The sequence below is a fragment of the Tachypleus tridentatus genome, chromosome 2 (genome assembly GCF_004210375.1).
Source record: "Tachypleus tridentatus isolate NWPU-2018 chromosome 2, ASM421037v1, whole genome shotgun sequence".
Classification (NCBI taxonomy): Eukaryota; Metazoa; Arthropoda; class Merostomata; order Xiphosura; family Limulidae; genus Tachypleus; species Tachypleus tridentatus.
In genome coordinates, this window is record NC_134826.1 from 104,551,750 (window position 1) to 104,570,051 (window position 18,302).

Genomic DNA, 18,302 nt, shown 5'->3' on the forward strand with positions numbered 1-18,302 from the left:
TTACTGTACAGTGTATTGAAGAGCCGACTCTAGTGATATTTTTACAACTTTTATTACTGTACAGTGTATTGAAGAGCCGACTCTAGTGATATTTTTACAACTTTTATTACTGTACAGTGTACAGAAGAGCCGACTCTAGTGATATTTTTACAACTTTTATTACTGTACAGTGTATTGAAGAGCCGACTCTAGTGATATTTTTACAACTTTTATTACTGTACAGTGTACAGAAGAGCCGACTCTAGTGATATTTTTACAACTTTTATTACTGTACAGTGTATTGAAGAGCCGACTCTAGTGATATTTTTACAACTTTTATTACTGTACAGTGTATTGAAGAGCCGACTCTAGTGATATTTTTACAACTTTTATTACTGTACAGTGTATTGAAGAGCCGACTCTAGTGATATTTTTACAACTTTTATTACTGTACAGTGTATTGAAGAGCCGACTCTAGTGATATTTTTACAACTTTTATTACTGTACAGTGTATTGAAGAGCCGACTCTAGTGATATTTTTACAACTTTTATTACTGTACAGTGTATTGAAGAGCCGACTCTAGTGATATTTTTACAACTTTTATTACTGTACAGTGTACAGAAGAGCCGACTCTAGTGATATTTTTACAACTTTTATTACTGTACAGTGTATTGAAGAGCCGACTCTAGTGATATTTTTACAACTTTTATTACTGTACAGTGTACAGAAGAGCCGACTCTAGTGATATTTTTACAACTTTATTACTGTACAGTGTATTGAAGAGCCGACTCTAGTGATATTTTTACAACTTTTATTACTGTACAGTGTATTGAAGAGCCGACTCTAGTGATATTTTTACAACTTTTATTACTGTACAGTGTATTGAAGAGCCGACTCTAGTGATATTTTTACAACTTTTATTACTGTACAGTGTATTGAAGAGCCGACTCTAGTGATATTTTTACAACTTTTATTACTGTACAGTGTACAGAAGAGCCGACTCTAGTGATATTTTTACAACTTTTATTACTGTACAGTGTATTGAAGAGCCGACTCTAGTGATATTTTTACAACTTTTATTACTGTACAGTGTACAGAAGAGCCGACTCTAGTGATATTTTTACAACTTTTATTACTGTACAGTGTATAGAAGAGCCGACTCTAGTGATATTACTTTTACAACTTTTATTACTGTACAGTGTATTGAAGAGCCGACTCTAGTGATATTTTTACAACTTTTATTACTGTACAGTGTATTGAAGAGCCGACTCTAGTGATATTTTTACAACTTTTATTACTGTACAGTGTATTGAAGAGCCGACTCTAGTGATATTTTTACAACTTTTATTACTGTACAGTGTATTGAAGAGCCGACTCTAGTGATATTTTTACAACTTTTATTACTGTACAGTGTATTGAAGAGCCGACTCTAGTGATATTTTTACAACTTTTATTACTGTACAGTGTATTGAAGAGCCGACTCTAGTGATATTTTTACAACTTTTATTACTGTACAGTGTATTGAAGAGCCGACTCTAGTGATATTTTTACAACTTTTATTACTGTACAGTGTATTGAAGAGCCGACTCTAGTGATATTTTTACAACTTTTATTACTGTACAGTGTATTGAAGAGCCGACTCTAGTGATATTTTACAACTTTTATTAAAACAGAACAGTTGAAACACTTAACTATCAATTTTTAAGTCTTTTAATTATTAGCAAAGTTTAATATTTCATCATTGCTGTTTTAAAGCAGTTATTTACCTGTTTTATAATTCATAATTTCGTACCTCGTATTATCCGAATTTGTGGCTAGATTAGATTATCACACACCCTTATCTTCTTTGAAATATCTTTTTACCGTCTATTTTACATATTAACTGTAGTTCTCGTGTCTTTCATCTCAAACTACTGTTCAATCTAGACTTTGTCTGTTATGATCATAACAAGATACGTTTAACTAGGTAAGAAACCTTTACTTATAACAGGCAATGTCAAAATCTTACCTGACTCATGTTTAAAACATAACACTACTCAAAAATTAGTAATAGTGAAGAAAATATAATTATATAAAGCCTAACTCATAAAGACTGTGTCACAAAACCATCGCTATTATATGGGCTTTGATAATATTCAAATATTTTCAACATTAGGTTTATATAGTGCCTTGCGAAAATATTCACTCCTTTTAATAATGTCACATTCTGATGAAATACAAATATTGTAAACAATTTGTAATGAACTTGTTTTTATTCAAAAATCTAATGATCAATGTTATGTTTGAAGGATACTGGATGTCATCAAATTTAAATTTATATATTGCCTTAGTATTCAGTTTCCTTTTACTTGGTAAAAATACCTTTGCTGTGAATCTTTTTGGATAGTTTTCAACCAGTTTTTATGATGGGTTGGTGTAATCTTTGTTCATTATTCATGGCAAATCTGTTTCGATTCTGATAAGCTCGTTGAGTATCGTTAATGAACTGTAATCTTCATGTGTTAGATTCAAGTCAGGACACTTCTGGACATTCAGTTTCTTCTTTATAAACCAATTCACTGCAGCCTTGAACTTGTGCTTCAGATTATTATCCTGACGAAATGTAAATTTTTGATCAAATTTTAAATTCTTGGTTGACTCAAGCATATTTTACTCTCAGATTCACCTGTACTTTGCGTCATCCATCATCCCTTTAATTCTGACAAGCTTCCCAGTTCCTGCTGATGAGAAGCATCCCAATGGTGTTGACTGGGTGATCTGCTGTGCTGGGCTTGCGCCAGACATAACGATCTAAATTTAGACAAAAACAACAACAACTCAATTTTTGTCTCGTCTAACCACAGTAATGGCTTCTTTCTTGCCACTCCCATACAGACTAGCTCTGTGTAGAAACAGATATATTGTCGATGTATCAGCATGACTTCCTTCTCAGACATAGAATTTTAGAGATCTTTTAATGTCACTGTTCCTTTCCCAGCGACTTTGAAATTTTCTTGTAACCTTCTTCTGTTCTGTACTTCTCAAGGACTTTATCCCTGATTTGTCTGAAAGCTCCTTGGTCTTCAAAATTGGTTTCGGTGAGTTGTGGCTTGAACAGATGCATTTACTCTGAAGTCATATTAAGTCATTTTGACTATACAAAGAAAAAGATCATTACACTAATTTTGTGACATTTCAAACTAATATTTGCATCTGAACTTATTTAGGATTACCGTAATAAAGAGAATGAATACTTGTGCAACTGAAATTATTCTAATTTTCTTAGAAAATTTAACTTACATAATATCCACTTTGTTTTTGCTTTTTTCGTTTGGAGTAGATTGTGTGAATTCTAAATTTAACGTCCCATTTGAAAGTTTTATGACTGTAAGCTCAGACGACAACAAAATATGGAAACTTTGCAGTAAGATAAATACTCTTGCAAAGCACTGTATAACCTTAAATTTTCACAATTTGGAACGTTTCAGTTAGGTATATTTTTGTTACTTTAAATTCAAACATAAATTATTATAGTAAACACTTGCTATTTATTAAACCAATCTTTAGCAGTTGCATTATTTCGTATGTTGTTGGTTTCTCCTAAATAATCATCGTTGTCTTTCTTAACTCTTACCTCTCCAGCTAATTTTCTAAACCAACTACACACCTTAATTCGTGTTTTGTAAAACCTGATATAGTATTGGATTTTTGGTTGGGCACATGTGCAAAGAAAACTATGAGAGAAGGGACAACGCATGTTTTACCTCTAGTTTACTATAACGTTTCTTAGTTCAATTTACAATCATAAAGCGTCGCAGTAGACAACTGAGTTGCTTTGAATAGGCTTAAAGGGAAATGAAAAGAAATTCGATCTTAAAAGTGAAACGGAAGTAATTCTGCGATAGATTTCATAAAAAAATATTAGTATTTTTTACTAATGTACTAAATTATCAGTAATAAGTCTTTTCGGCTACAATGAAACTTTACACACATAGACATATATATATATATTTCGAAGAACTAAATATACAAGCAAATTTGGTAGATAGAGGGTTAATGCTGTAACTGTTGGTATAGACTATGTGTTTGACTTAAATATTTCTTACTTGTGGATAGAAAACATTTTTGATGTGACCTAATGACTACGTATCTTACTCGCTTTTTATATATGACTGAAATTGTTTAATAAACTTTAAAGAAGTTCCTTTTCATTAAGGTCATGCCCTCAACAGGAGTTAATTCTTCCTGACAAACAACCAATCATATTTATAGAAATATTCAGACTATAAGCACAGCTTACAACTTTATGAAATTATCAGTGATGTCGAGAAAACCCACTTGTAGGGAAAAAAAAATGTTTGTGTAAAAAAAGGGCTCGTTTGGGTTGAGAATTTTTTTTTTTACGTAGAGGAGCGAACAACGTTTCGACCTTCTTCGGACATAGTCAGGTTCACAAAGAAAAAAAGAGGTAACTGAGCGGAAACTGACCACATATTTGAAAGGGATTGTGTAACTGAGTGCCGGAATGTAGAGGGCGTGCTTAGATGTTTAAATATATAATTTTATATTACTTATTTTATTATTTTTAATATAGGTATAAAGGTGTTCCTTTGTATTGGTTTATTTTGGGCTTGAGTTGTTGTATAAGTAAGGCTTCTTTAATTTTGCTTTTATGTTTGTTTTTTTATTTAGTATTTAAGTGTTTTCTATAGTTATGTAATGTTTATTTGACTTGCAGTGTTCGAAAACGTGTGAAGGTGACTTTTTATGTTCTTTGAATTTGGTTTCCATTTTTCTACTTGTTTCTCTAATATAGAAGTCGTGGCGGTTATCACATTGTATTTTATAAATAATGTTGATGTGGTGTTTGTCAGTGTAGTATTTACATTGTATAGACCTTAGTTTTGTGCCTGGTTTTTAAATAAATTTGGAATTAACTGGAATGTTATATTTTGTTACTAGTTTTTGCCAAATGTTGGTGATTTTTCTGCTGATGTCGGGAATATATGGTATGCAGCAGTATATTGTTTCGTGATTTCTTTGATTTGTGAGATATATTTACTTTTGTTGGTTGATTTTGCTTTCTGTCTAGGTGTGTGCGTATAATGTTTTCCACGGTTTGTGGAGGAAACTTGTTGATGCTGATGAACTATTGTTTTATTTTGTCTAATTCATCGTTAATTTTATCTGGTGAGCATAGTTTTATGGCTGTGTTTATTTGGTTTCTTAGTATGTTGAGTTTTTGTTTTGTTTCATGTGCTGAGTCCCAAGGAATGTATAGTCCAGTATGGGTGATTTTTCGGTGGATTTCTGTTTTAAATTGTTTGTCAGTTCTTGTAATTTTGAGGTTAAGAAATGATATTTGATTGCTTTCTTCCTGTTCACATGTGAAGTTAATATTGGGATGTATAGAGTTAATGTGATTGAAAAAATTAAGTATGTGTTCTGTAGATGTGAATCCTCCAATCATGTCATCTACATATCTGTGCCAGTATAGTGGTGGATGTAATGCTGTGTTAACTGCTTCCGTTTCAACTTGTTTCATAAAAATATTGGCTAGAACTGGTGATACTAGGTTGCCCATGCTTTGGCCATTTGTTTGTATATAGTTGTGGTTGTTGAATATGAAGTTTGTCTTCATCGTGGTGAATTCTATGAGGGTTGCTAATTGGTTGCTGGGAATGTCTATAGATGGGTTAGGGTCTCGGATATAGATTTCTAAGACTATCTTGCAGGCTTCAGTGGTTGGAACTTCTGTAAAGAGGGATATAACATCGAAACTGGCCATTAAGGCTTTATGATTAAGTTGATTAAGATTAGATTTGAAATTAAAAGAGTATTTGATGAATGAGCTGGCTGATGTTACATATTTGGAGAATGCTCATGCTATGTATTTACCAAGATTGTGATTAAACGATTCATATGTGGACATTATTGGTCGTAATGGACAATCTGGTTTATGAGGTTTGGGGATGCTGTATATTTGTGGTGTGCGTAGATAGGAATAAAGTGTTTGTGAAATTGTGTTGGCTTTTTTCATTTTTAGTAGTATTTTGTTTAGTTGCGTTTGGTTTGTCCTTGTTAGATTTGTGTGTATTATTTTAAATTTGTTAGTGCCTGATAGGATGTTCTTCATTTATTGGATGTGTATTATACTTATATTAAAAGTAATAAAATAAATAATATAAAATTATATAATCAAACATCTAAACACGCCCTCTACATTCTGACACTCAGTTACACAATCCCTTTCAAACATGTGGTCAGCTTCCGGTCAGTTACCTCTTTCTTTCTTTCGTGAACCTGACGATGACCGTTGTTCGCTCCTCTACGTAAAAAATTTTTTCAACCCAAACGAACCGTTTTTACATGTATATATGTATGAATTTATGCTGTCACGATTTTACAAAAAACAGCACTAATATGTTCTTAAAAACTTATATCAACAAAATGTTTCTGGCAATCTATAATAATGCAGAAATTTTAAAATTAAGCATTTTCACTATTATTCATAAAACTATATGCATACTTATAATTAGTAAAAGTATTTATATAAATAATAATACACTTGATTTAATTGGTAATCGGAGTTTTTCAGAATTGTGTGTAAAAAAAAAAAAAGAAAAATGAAAATGCAGTCCTCTTATACAATAAGAGTATTATATTTCTTGAACTACATATTCTAAAAGTTAGCGTTACTCATCTTTGCTGGTAAAGCCTAAGTTCACAGTGGATGTTAATACAACAATTTCACTTCTTGTACTCTGTATAAAATACGGCATATTTCTTGTTACTAATGAGAGAACATAAATTTAATATTCTAAAACTTAACTTTCTATAGAAGTCAGTAAAATAATAAATAACTACTTCAAATTCAATGTAACCTGCTAACACACTCTAAAAATCAACTATTATCTTCTCTACCATAGCTCATATGTTAAACTGTTCAGACGATCTCGACAGTTTGAAGAACATACAGAACTTAAACCACCCTCCATACAATACGTTAAACCTCCGTCTATCCAGGAAACTAAACAGACCTCTGAAAACGTCTAATATAATATGTCGCCTACAACACTATGTTAAAATATACATCGTGCTTTGCAATTATATATTAATGGTGTTTTGAGGTGAACTAACTGGGTACAGTTAAAGGTTAAATTTTCTGTAGTTTATGTTTCACAATATAATGAGACTACAGTTAATAATATAAGCGGATTTTTGATATGATAAGAATGTGTATCATAGATTCGTACTTGCTGTTAACATGATATGTTTAATACATGCAACATAACATTTTGTACAGATCACAAATATCAAAAACTGGCCTGACTTTAAATAAAACAAAATAATGCGTTAAATATCCAGGTTATATATAATAAGGTAAGTCTAACTTCACGTAACGATGAAATTACATTTTAGGAAATAGCACAGTAATATATTCAAATAACATGAACACTATATTGTGTTATTTGCATTTGGAACATAAGCTAAATATATAAATAACTTTAAGCAGAACAACAATTTCTGCTGTTTTAAAGATAATTGAGGAGTATACATCTGAATCTGTATGGATATAGAAGTGGACATTTCGATGTCTCTAACAGCTCTGGTCTAGATAAAGAAGAAGAAACGTCGTAGTGATTTTGGCAAATCAAGTGCTCTCAAGATGTTAAATCTATAGTTTACGAGTGGCATAAAAAACGAGAGTAAAAGAGATGAACAATAGGGGACTTACAACTTGTAGTAGAGTATCAAGATTGTTAAGGAAGTGAGATGAGTTACTACGTACTGTAATGCTTACTTCTGAACGCAGAGTGCCTGTACGGTTAAACATTACATCTGTACATCATTATTAGAACAGGTTGTTTCGTTACATCTTTCAACATAAAGTGAATCAAGTAACATAATTCAACAGTAATTTTTGACGTAAGGATTATGCACAATTAGGTAAATTAATTAATTTACTACATACAGTCTTGGGTAAAAATATTTGAATATATTGTAACAATAAGATCATTATTAAGTTTGTTTCTTTGTTTTTTGAATTTCGCGCAAAGCTACTCGAGGGCTATCTGCGCTAGCCGTCCCTAATTTAGCAGTGTAAGACTAGAGGGATGACAGCTAGTAATCACTACCCACCGCCAACTCTTGGGCTACTCTTTTGCCAACGAACAGTGGAATTGACCGTCACATTATAACGCCCCCACGGCTGAAAAGGCGAGCATGTTTTTTGCGACGGGGATGCGAACCCGCGATCCTCAGATTACGAGTCGCACGCCTTAACCCACCTGGCCATGCCGGGCCTATATTATTAAGTTAGAATACATATATACTCAGCGTAATAGCGTAATATGTATAATTAGACTGGTGCTACGGACATCATAAGTAATTTATCATAACGGTATGCAATTTTACCCCAGATTGTTACTAGAAGGCACTGTAGTTCAGCTAAAGTAGCTGATTTAGGATCGTGGTTAGCGATTTTTCGTCTCAGTTATTCCCAACAGTTCTTAGTGGGATTACAATCTGGAGAATTTGCTCGCAATGGCAATCTTATAACCTCCTTGTGACCGAAGTAATCTCGAACAATACTAACACTGTGGAAAACGACATTGGCATCTTACAACACACACACACAAAATTATTACAAAACCTTGCCTTACCATATGGAGAAAATATTGTCTCTATGCAATGCTTGTAGGAAGTGCAATTGACGCTCCTCTAGAGGATATGAAGAGCAGTTTTTCCAATCATGATGAATAAGTCCTCACACTTATACTGCACCGTCTCCTGTGGGAGAGATTCTTTCCTCTTCAGTTATCCATGCAATCCTACCATCAGCTTTAAAAAAGTCGAAAACATAACTCGTCTGAACAGATAACTTGTTGACAGTGCCGTAACTGTAAGCTAGCAGTAAAGGTGGTGAATTCTAGTTAATGTCGGTTTGCAGATAGCCCTTGTACCTGTCTGATATTCATTTTATTTTTGGATATGCTAGAATGAATGGGTTCACGTCATTCCTGTTGTAAGGTGTTGTAAGACTTCTTTCGACCTTGGCGTGTTAACCTCATCAAAATACGGTCATTTCTAGCAGTAGTTTTCGGTGTATATAGTAGACTTCCCTGGCACAACATATACTGTAGTCCGATGACATTTGAGGGTTCTAGATACCTGACACTAGGATACCCTACTGTTCTGAAACTCGTTTGTTCCGTTTCTGGACAGTAGAACAATTTGATGCCTTATAACTTCTGGTACGTGACCACATATAACTATACACCTAGTATAACAGATAAATCGTTTAAATAAAGTACTGATCTGTTTCGTAAAATATTATATTAAAAGATGCTTTTTTTTATAAAAGATAGGTGTGTATCTGTTTTTTGATGAACAAATGCTCAAAACAACTTATACAGACAAGAATACCAACTCGTACATGTTTGTTTGATCATACACTACCTTCTCCGTTACTACTCGGTAAGTTACTCAATAACTACTCCACGTATGTAGACAATAACATCGGTATAGAAGCGTACAAACATTTTGTTCAAAACTGTATAATCTTTATGACAGAAAATTTCTACAGGTTACAAAAACAAGATGATCACTGCAAATTTCTTAAAATAGAATATCTGATCGATTAAAGAAGTAAAACCGTTTATTTTGTAGTTTTATTCAGCGCAAAATTCAATAATGATTTGTTTGCGCTGAGTACATCGCTGGGATCGAACTCGCAATATAACATATTTGTGAGTTATTGCAAGACAGTTAGAAAACAAATACACTTCATGACGTCAAATATCTATTTAATACAGGAAATAAGAGGGTTCATCATATATTTATTGTTTCAAAGAACATAGTTAATATATACATTTTGAATGTAGTCAGTTTAAAATTCACAGTAATGTTAATAGTTCCACTTTTATTTTTATAAATTAACTATTATTTATTCACCCTTGCATTATACACATAGCGATCAATTTTAAACATTTGAGGATTTATACATATGTTTACAATATGAAAGTTGCACAAAAACTGCTTATTTCAATTACATAGTCAAAGTGAATTGGAATTTAACCTGTCAGCTGTAAATTAATAGCTTTTGAAAGAAGTTGTTAACTGACGTTTATACAGTAACTTGAAGAACAAATTAGTGTACTTTAAACTTTCGATGGTGCATGAACTGAAAATATTGAAGTCTGTATATTTTATTTTGACTAATCTTGAGTGTTCTTGATCTTTGAGTTATATCCATCAAATTTCATTAATGGATCCTTAAGTACAAATTATTCTTTTGACTAAAATATGATCAAAACCAGATTAAAAAGTTTCGAGTTATATGGTTGACTTATAAGGAGCTGTTGACTCTGAACCTGAATTCACCAAAAGTTAATCAACTTTGAACACTGAACATTTGTACAAAATGTAGCTTAAATTAAGGGAAAACATTCTGAATTTTATCCCTATCTATATAGAAGTAAACTAAATGTTTCAGAAACGTCATAACTGAATGAAATCAATATTTATATATGTATTTATTTATTTATTTAATATTTATCTATGAACAATATTTCAACTGTATCTACGTGTATATATTTAATTTTTTAGTGTTGTCTACATACAATATTTTAGATAAATGAATCTAACAGATACGTAGTATTTATACTGTGGACTATAAACAATAGGCCTGGTATAGCTTGATGGTTAGGGAATTTGCATCTCAGTTTGTTGCCAATTTTGAATCACGTTGACGAACGTTCTCGCCCTTTCAGTCGTGAAGGCATTATAATTTAACGGTCAGTCCCACTATTTGTTGGTAAAAAGTAGTTCAAGAGCTAACAGTGTGTTGTATTAACTAGCTGTCTTCCATTTCGTCTCTTATCTCTAAATTAGGAACGGCTAGCGCAGTGATTCCTCGAGCAGCCTTGCGCGAGATTCGACAAACTACACACAATATTATAGCTAAATTAAAGCAAGATATATATTTAATGTTTATAGTATCATTTATTCATAAGTTACCTGCTGCTTTTAATGACGTACATTCAGACGCTTCAGTCTAAAATAATATACGCAGTTGTCTGTGTACCACTTTTTTATCACTTCAGTTTATCCAACTATTTTTTAATTACTTCAACATAGGAAACATATATAATTCTTTATATATTACTTTTCAGTTACTTCAGTGTAACTCATACATTGCTTAACTGTTGTCATCTGAAACAAACTCATTTATATTTAATATTTTTGAAAGTTTTCTGTGTTGTACTTTTCACCAGCTTGAAACTAGCATATTTTTGAATGTTTTGTATGAAAAACGTTTTATCACTTTAATCTAGAAGATGTATATTTAATGTTTATCAAGATGTCTTTCGACTATTTACTGCTTACCTGGAACTACAACTCATCTGATTATTTTAATGTTTTATAGGTAGCTGAAGCCAACAGATTTATTTATATTAAATGACTCTAAAATATTTTTACAGTACATTCTTGTGGCCTTAAAGTAAGAGATATGTTAGATATTTTCAAACATTTCTATAGACGCTAAATGTTCATAAATGTACCTGCTTTTGACTGCTTGTTTAAAACAAATAAATATATATACTAAGAGACGTATATTTTATGAAGGGGTCTATGGATTACTTGCCAGTTACCTGAAAGTTACAGATAATTCTCCTCGGAACGAAGAGGTCATCATTATGAATGGGCAAGTACATGTCTGTTATTAGGGTCTTAGTTAAGTTTAAGAAGATATTTTTATAAATTTCACATACTCAAATTAATAATAGACTTTATTAAGAGGCAGGGTTCACAAATTTTATTTAATTTAAAATGATTTATTAATAACAATACAATGGTTTACATTAAATCACTGTTCAAGACTCTTATCATATTGTTTCTTACTCTTAATTAGAAAAGCGTAGCTGTGGGAAGTGTACATACATATATATTCCATTATTTGAAATCTGGACCAATTTTTTTTTCGTTTTGCAGCTATGTTTTAAAGTCATTAATTATATTCCTATCTTTACAAAAGTAAATTAAATATTTCAATAGATATGATAACTTGATTCTTAAGTTTTCTTTACATAGAAATGTTACCCAAGGATATCTAGCATTGCTGTAACTTAATGTATAAAATAAATCTAATTATAAATTTTCGTCTCCTTAGAAATATTATAAAAATATATCCAAAATTGTTGTACATTACTGTGGCGAGTAAATCACTCTATAAAAATATATATTGTGGAGTACTTCGTATATAGAGCAAATTACAAGAGCTTCACCGTATCCACATGATTTATTTTTATTATTTTAACAGTTATATGCCTATTTTGTTTTATAATGAACTACTTTTATGATGTTGTCTGACTGTCTTTAGCTCTTGTTCACATTTTGTTTTTAAATGTAGTATCATTTTAAGATTCCAGAACATTACCACATATTTCTTATATGTAATTTTTACTTACTAGGGTCTTTTGACTTCGGTGTTTACTTCTTAAACGTTAAACTCTGTGTCATAATATAAGCACATACAAATTAGAAATTTAGTTGTTAAGTGGAAAATCCAATTGCATAATCTATATTGTTTTCCAGCTGCTCAATAGATCCGTACATATTCGGAAATTTTATTACTCATGATGGTGACACTCTCACCGCCAGGTTTAAAGCCTTCAAGTTTCCACAATCTAATTATGTGCTTTTTGTGGGAACCGTGAATGTTTGCATTGACAAGTGCCAAGGAGTAAGTATCAGCATTATCTTTTTAGAAAATTGACATACAGCATAATAAAAGAAACAAAAAACAGTAATCAACCACAAAATTAATATAAAACATAAAAAACTGAAATTTAAATTATAAAAACATAAAATATAGTAATCAGTTATTTTTGTTTATTGTTGTTCTAGCTCTCTGATTGTTTTGAATCAGTAAAATTAAAACTATATTTTGTAACGATAAAGTAATTTTCTGTAAGGTTACAATTAAATTAAATGTACTAAGGGAAAATCCTGTTGATAGTAGCAGCACAGAGAAGAAAAGTAAGCATAAGAAGTATTGCTTCTCAATTTAATACAAAGCAAGTGAGCTAAATGGGCTGCAAAGAGTCTGAATTAAAAGAAGTACCTAAGCATAAAATCTGTTAGTTCTAACCAAAATAGAAATGAAAACCAATAATGAACATGAGCTTGTACTCATATGAGCTACTGGAGTTTGAAAGAGAGAGAGAAAATAAGGTAGGGATAAAAACAAGCGTGATATGGCATGAACTAGTGGCTCGAGAACTAACAGTCGAAATATAAATGAGTATTTAATCACATGAGCTACCAATTTATAGAGAAACGGTATGAATAAAAATAAGTTTTTAATTACATGAACCAGTGGACAGAAAGAAAGAGAAAACACTAAGTGGAAATTACATCAGCTAATGGATCCAAACAAGAGAGAATATAAATTGTTTTTTTTTTTGTTGTTGTTTTTTTTATTTCGCACAAAGCTATTCGAGGGCTATCTGTGCTAGCTGTCCCTAATTTAGCAGTGTAGGACTAGAGGGAAGGCAGCTAGTCATCACCACTCACCGCCAACTCTTGGGCTACTATTTTACCAACGAATTAACCGTCACATTATAACGCCCCCACGGCTGAAAGGGCGAGCATGTTTGGCACGACGGGGATGCGAACCCGCGACCCTCAGATTACGAGTCGCACGCCTTAACGCGCTTGGCCACGCCGGACCTGAGAATATAAATAAAAAACAACTTCAAATCCCATGAGTTACTAGTTACACAGAGAAAATATGGATAAAAATAATTTGGTTATTAAGTGACCTATTGGGTTAAAAGACAGAAAGTAGGAATAAAAACAAATTAATAATTGTACGAACTTAGGAATCGAAGAGTAAGAATGAAAAGAAATTTAAAATCATATAAGCTGTTTATCATATAAGCTTTTATGTAATTTGCTAATTAACAGTATTTTATGCCGTAAATCAAAACACAAGAGATCTGTGAATATATGATTAAATGTTTTGATTCATCAGCTAGTATGCTGTTGCAAAAATATTTGTAATAGCATTCCAGGCAATTTTTCAAAAGGTTTGAATAGCTTGAGGCTAAGTTCTTAGAGCGATACTACCGCGTTCAAAGAATGGCACCTCGGTTGGAGGTTGGAGGGTTAGTGGATATCAAAGGACGCCAGCTGAGGGCTACATAACTAATAATATGCAAATTACGCCAACACCAAAGAGTTACATAATAGGTACCAAAAGGGTGACAGAAATTATGTCGTCATGGTTACATAAGGCGCAATTGTCTCAGGAGAGGAGTGATATTATATGTACCGGATGCAGCACCAGAGAGCGCGTTGAAATGACGAATGCACAGAAAATATGAGAGAAAACCATCAGAAGGTGATGTAGATGAACAAATAAACATGTAATAAACTTTACAATAACAGTCAAAGCTTTTGAATTAATAATTTATTTAATTTACATAGCGTTGGATTTGCAGTTTTCGTTATTAGGATTTTTTAATCTATCACAATAACCATTTTGCTTTATTAATAAAACTTACATTAAATCTGTTATTTTTTAATCTCTGTTATTTATAATCATCCTCAACTTTATATATTTATTATGCTTATATATTTCTTAGCATTAGGTATGTTTTAAAAAGGCTGATGGTATTTTTATAAACAGATAGTTTTATTATAGTTCTGTAGGACTGCATAAGGATTTTAAATTTTTCATCTTATGTTTATAGTTTTCAGTTTTATATTTAACTGTGTTACATGAGTTTTACAAATGCAGATGGTGTTTCTACAGGTAGATTGTGAAATTAAGGTTCCATAGACGGATGCTATTGCTTGTCAAATTGTGTTACTAAGGTTAGTGCTGCTAGGGTGGTTGGTGTGACCATAAATGGGTAGTTCAGTTGCAGGATGAACTCATCGTAGGGTGTCTCAACTTGTGATATGTCATCAGTACCTAGATTTAATTATATGTCCTAAAAAATTACAATTAAAATTATTATTTGAACTAATTGCACTTTCAGTTAATGATTAAGTTTTATACAAGTAAAACCATTACTTTAACGAGACGACTATTAAAACATTATTACATATGTCAGTTTTATTACATATACATTCTTAATTTATCCATTATTTGAATGGGGCAAATATTATAGCATAACAAATCTCACAATTATCCATTATTCCTTTATGTATACAATTCTAGTTCTTTAGTTTTTTTTCTCTAATATGATATACATCACGAAACGCTTTATCATACCTAATGTATCTTTTTTATATATAGTATATGAGACAGTTAGTATAGCCAAAAGAGTTTCTAAGGTTTGATTTAACACACAATAAACATATTAATTATAGTTTCATTTCTATATTTAATTTTCATGACATAAATTTTGCATTTCCTAATGCTTTATATGTACAATATTTATTACTAACTAGTCTTCCGCTAGTACAGCGGTAAGTCTACGTATTTACAACGCTAAAATCAGGGGTTCGATTCCCCTCGGCAGATAGCCCGATATATCTTTGCTGTAAGAAAAACAAAGAATTATCACTAATTCATTTCTGTAACTAACATATTATACAACATCTATTTACCCTGAAGAGAACGCCTATTTAAACCACCAAATAATATGAAATAACTTCATTTTTTAGCTATATAAGCTGATTTGTTTCACTGAAGTTTGATTTTAAAAGATGTATATAGATAGTAATGTTTAACCACTACTATTGAGAATACTATTATTTTTATCTTCCTGTAGATATTTATATTTTTAACATTAACAATACTACTACATGAAGGCATTCTTTCTGCTTCTATCTGGGGATCATTATTATTGAATACGAATGCTAGAAAGGTCAATATGTACACTCACTAAATTGTGTGGGCATTTCTACCCTATTGTATATAGGTATGTTGATCTTTTACTAATAGAAGAGGCTCATAAAATTCAAAACTTAATACGCAGAAAAGAAAACTTTTTGAAAATAAAATGTTAACAAATCAATTATTATACATAATGTAACTCGCTGTTTATGATCATACGTCCATTTCTAAGTTATAAATCTCATGTTTTTACGTTATGATTAATACTGAAAACAAATTGTTTATACCATACAAAATCATATATTTTCTGCGTAAACTCGAATAAAAGTAGATTATAAATTTAATTTTCACCATGTTTTAACTTGTGATGATTAGCTTTTGCATATCACTGAATATAAAAGTGAATGAAGTTAACTGATTGCTTATTTCTCTTCATATTATGATATAAAACATGAAATATGTATTCAATACATTCAGTTTTTTCAAGATTTGATTGGACATGTTCAATAACATAACATAATATAATGTGTAGCATAGCATAACATTTAGGTAAACAAAGGACTATTGGTCCATGAAGGCTGACCCATCCTCTAAACTAAACTAAAAATGAAACTGTAAGTCAGCCCTTAATATTCATGTATTTATCAAACTGTTTTCAAACTCACTTAAAATCTACTATCTCTACAACGTGTGAAGGCAACCCATTCAAAAAATTAACGATTATTGGCTTTTTAATTCTATTTAAATTTTTGCTTACTATTTGAAGTTTGTTTAGTTTTATCATGAATAACTTTTACGTTTTAGAAGGAGTTTAGTTTTATGTTTTTATGCTTTTTACAGGTTGCTTGGCGCAGATAGCCCACTTGCTTTGCACCAATAAATGTCAAACAACCAACCAACCAAATCCAAAGACTAACAACCCTATTAGAAGAATAAAACTATCTTACCTGAAGATGACTCCTACGTGCCAAACTTTATATTTATACTCACCATTCTACCTTTAAATATAAAAAAAATCTCATCTAACTCTTCTTGTTTCAAGAGGAAGCAACTGTTAAGATCTTAACCTTCTCTTTATGATAACCCTTACATTCCAGGCATCACTCTAGTATCCCTTCTCTGAACTCTTTTAAACAATTCAATGCTTAATCTCTGAAGATAAGAAGCCCAAGATCTATACAATGAAATTATAACATATTTAGACTTGTATTTAATATTTCTATAGGTACAACATCAAACACAATTTGCTTTATTACTAGTAACAGCACACTACACGGACAGCATAAAAGACTGATCAGCCATTGCGCCAAGAACCCTTTCTTTCATGACAGTGTTAAGGTTATTACCATTCAATTTATACTTATAATTCAAATTATGATAGCTCACACACACTATCTTGCATTTATGTTAATTAAAGCCCGTTTGCTATTTGGTTGCCCAACTCACCAAATGAACTAAACCGTTTTATAAAGCAACAGCAGTAGCAGAGACCCAGTAACACCCAAGACCGTAATATCATCAGTATATTTAGCAAGGACCCTAAGACTGAGCCATCTGTGACATTAATCCAGTTTCACTGAACTCCATTTATAACAACCTTCTGCTCTCTTTCTACTATTCAATTACCTAACGTTTCCCCCACATCTACAGAGGTTTTTATAAGTCTTTTATCTGGCACATTGTAAAATGATTTCTTGTAAAATTAGTGTACAATTCTTGTAATTCACCGAGTTCATCGTACTTTACAATAAAAGTAAGATTAACTTGTGTCTGACATACATTATAATTCACCAATAAAGAAATAACTTAATTCCATTTGTTCAGGCTGCAGATCAAATGTTTAAACATCTCTTACATGTCTCAACTTATAGTTCTTACACAAAATTGAATATTTTGTATATTCAGCAGATAGCCCAATGTGGCTTTACTATAAGAAAAAACACACACACGCATTTCATCATAGCCAAAATGCGACATTAACTAATAAATATATAAGTAAAGTTCAACATACATACTGAAACATTTATTAACAACACTTCAAGTTTAAAAAAAGCGATTTCATCCAAGATTTACCATAAATAACGACGCTTTTGTAAATTTTAAAAAAAACAATCCGTAAAATAATCGCGATGATAATAAACAAATTATTGTCAAAATATTTAAATTTTACTACTTTTATTGTTTTTTTACGATAAAAGAAGTGGTCTACAAGAAAAGATTATTATTTCACATTTTATAAATCCATTATGTTTATTATTTATCATTACAGAATATGCTTTACAACGAAGAATGGATTTTGTATGTCACTGAATTCAATAATTATTCAAAATCAAATTTATATATTTTCTAACTTCATGTAATGATATTAAAACTAAGTGTACATTCATAAAATTCTTAAGATTTAACGGTTGATTAGGAAGTTATTTTCTGTTTACTATTTTTGTTTTTGATTCCCAAATGTCTGATTAGTGAAAGTAAAATTACTTT

At 31.3% G+C, this 18,302-nt stretch overlaps 1 protein-coding gene across 1 annotated transcript in view; it reads left to right on the forward strand.

The window, feature by feature from the left end:
- The window catches only part of LOC143244748 (uncharacterized), a 54,013-nt gene that overhangs the window by 24,026 nt on the left and 11,685 nt on the right, over positions 1–18,302 (forward strand). Inside the window, exons 6-7 of the mRNA XM_076489974.1 lie at positions 11,591–11,669; positions 12,560–12,707. Coding sequence (XP_076346089.1) covers positions 11,591–11,669; positions 12,560–12,707 — 227 coding nt within the window. The remainder of the gene's footprint in view (positions 1–11,590; positions 11,670–12,559; positions 12,708–18,302) is intronic.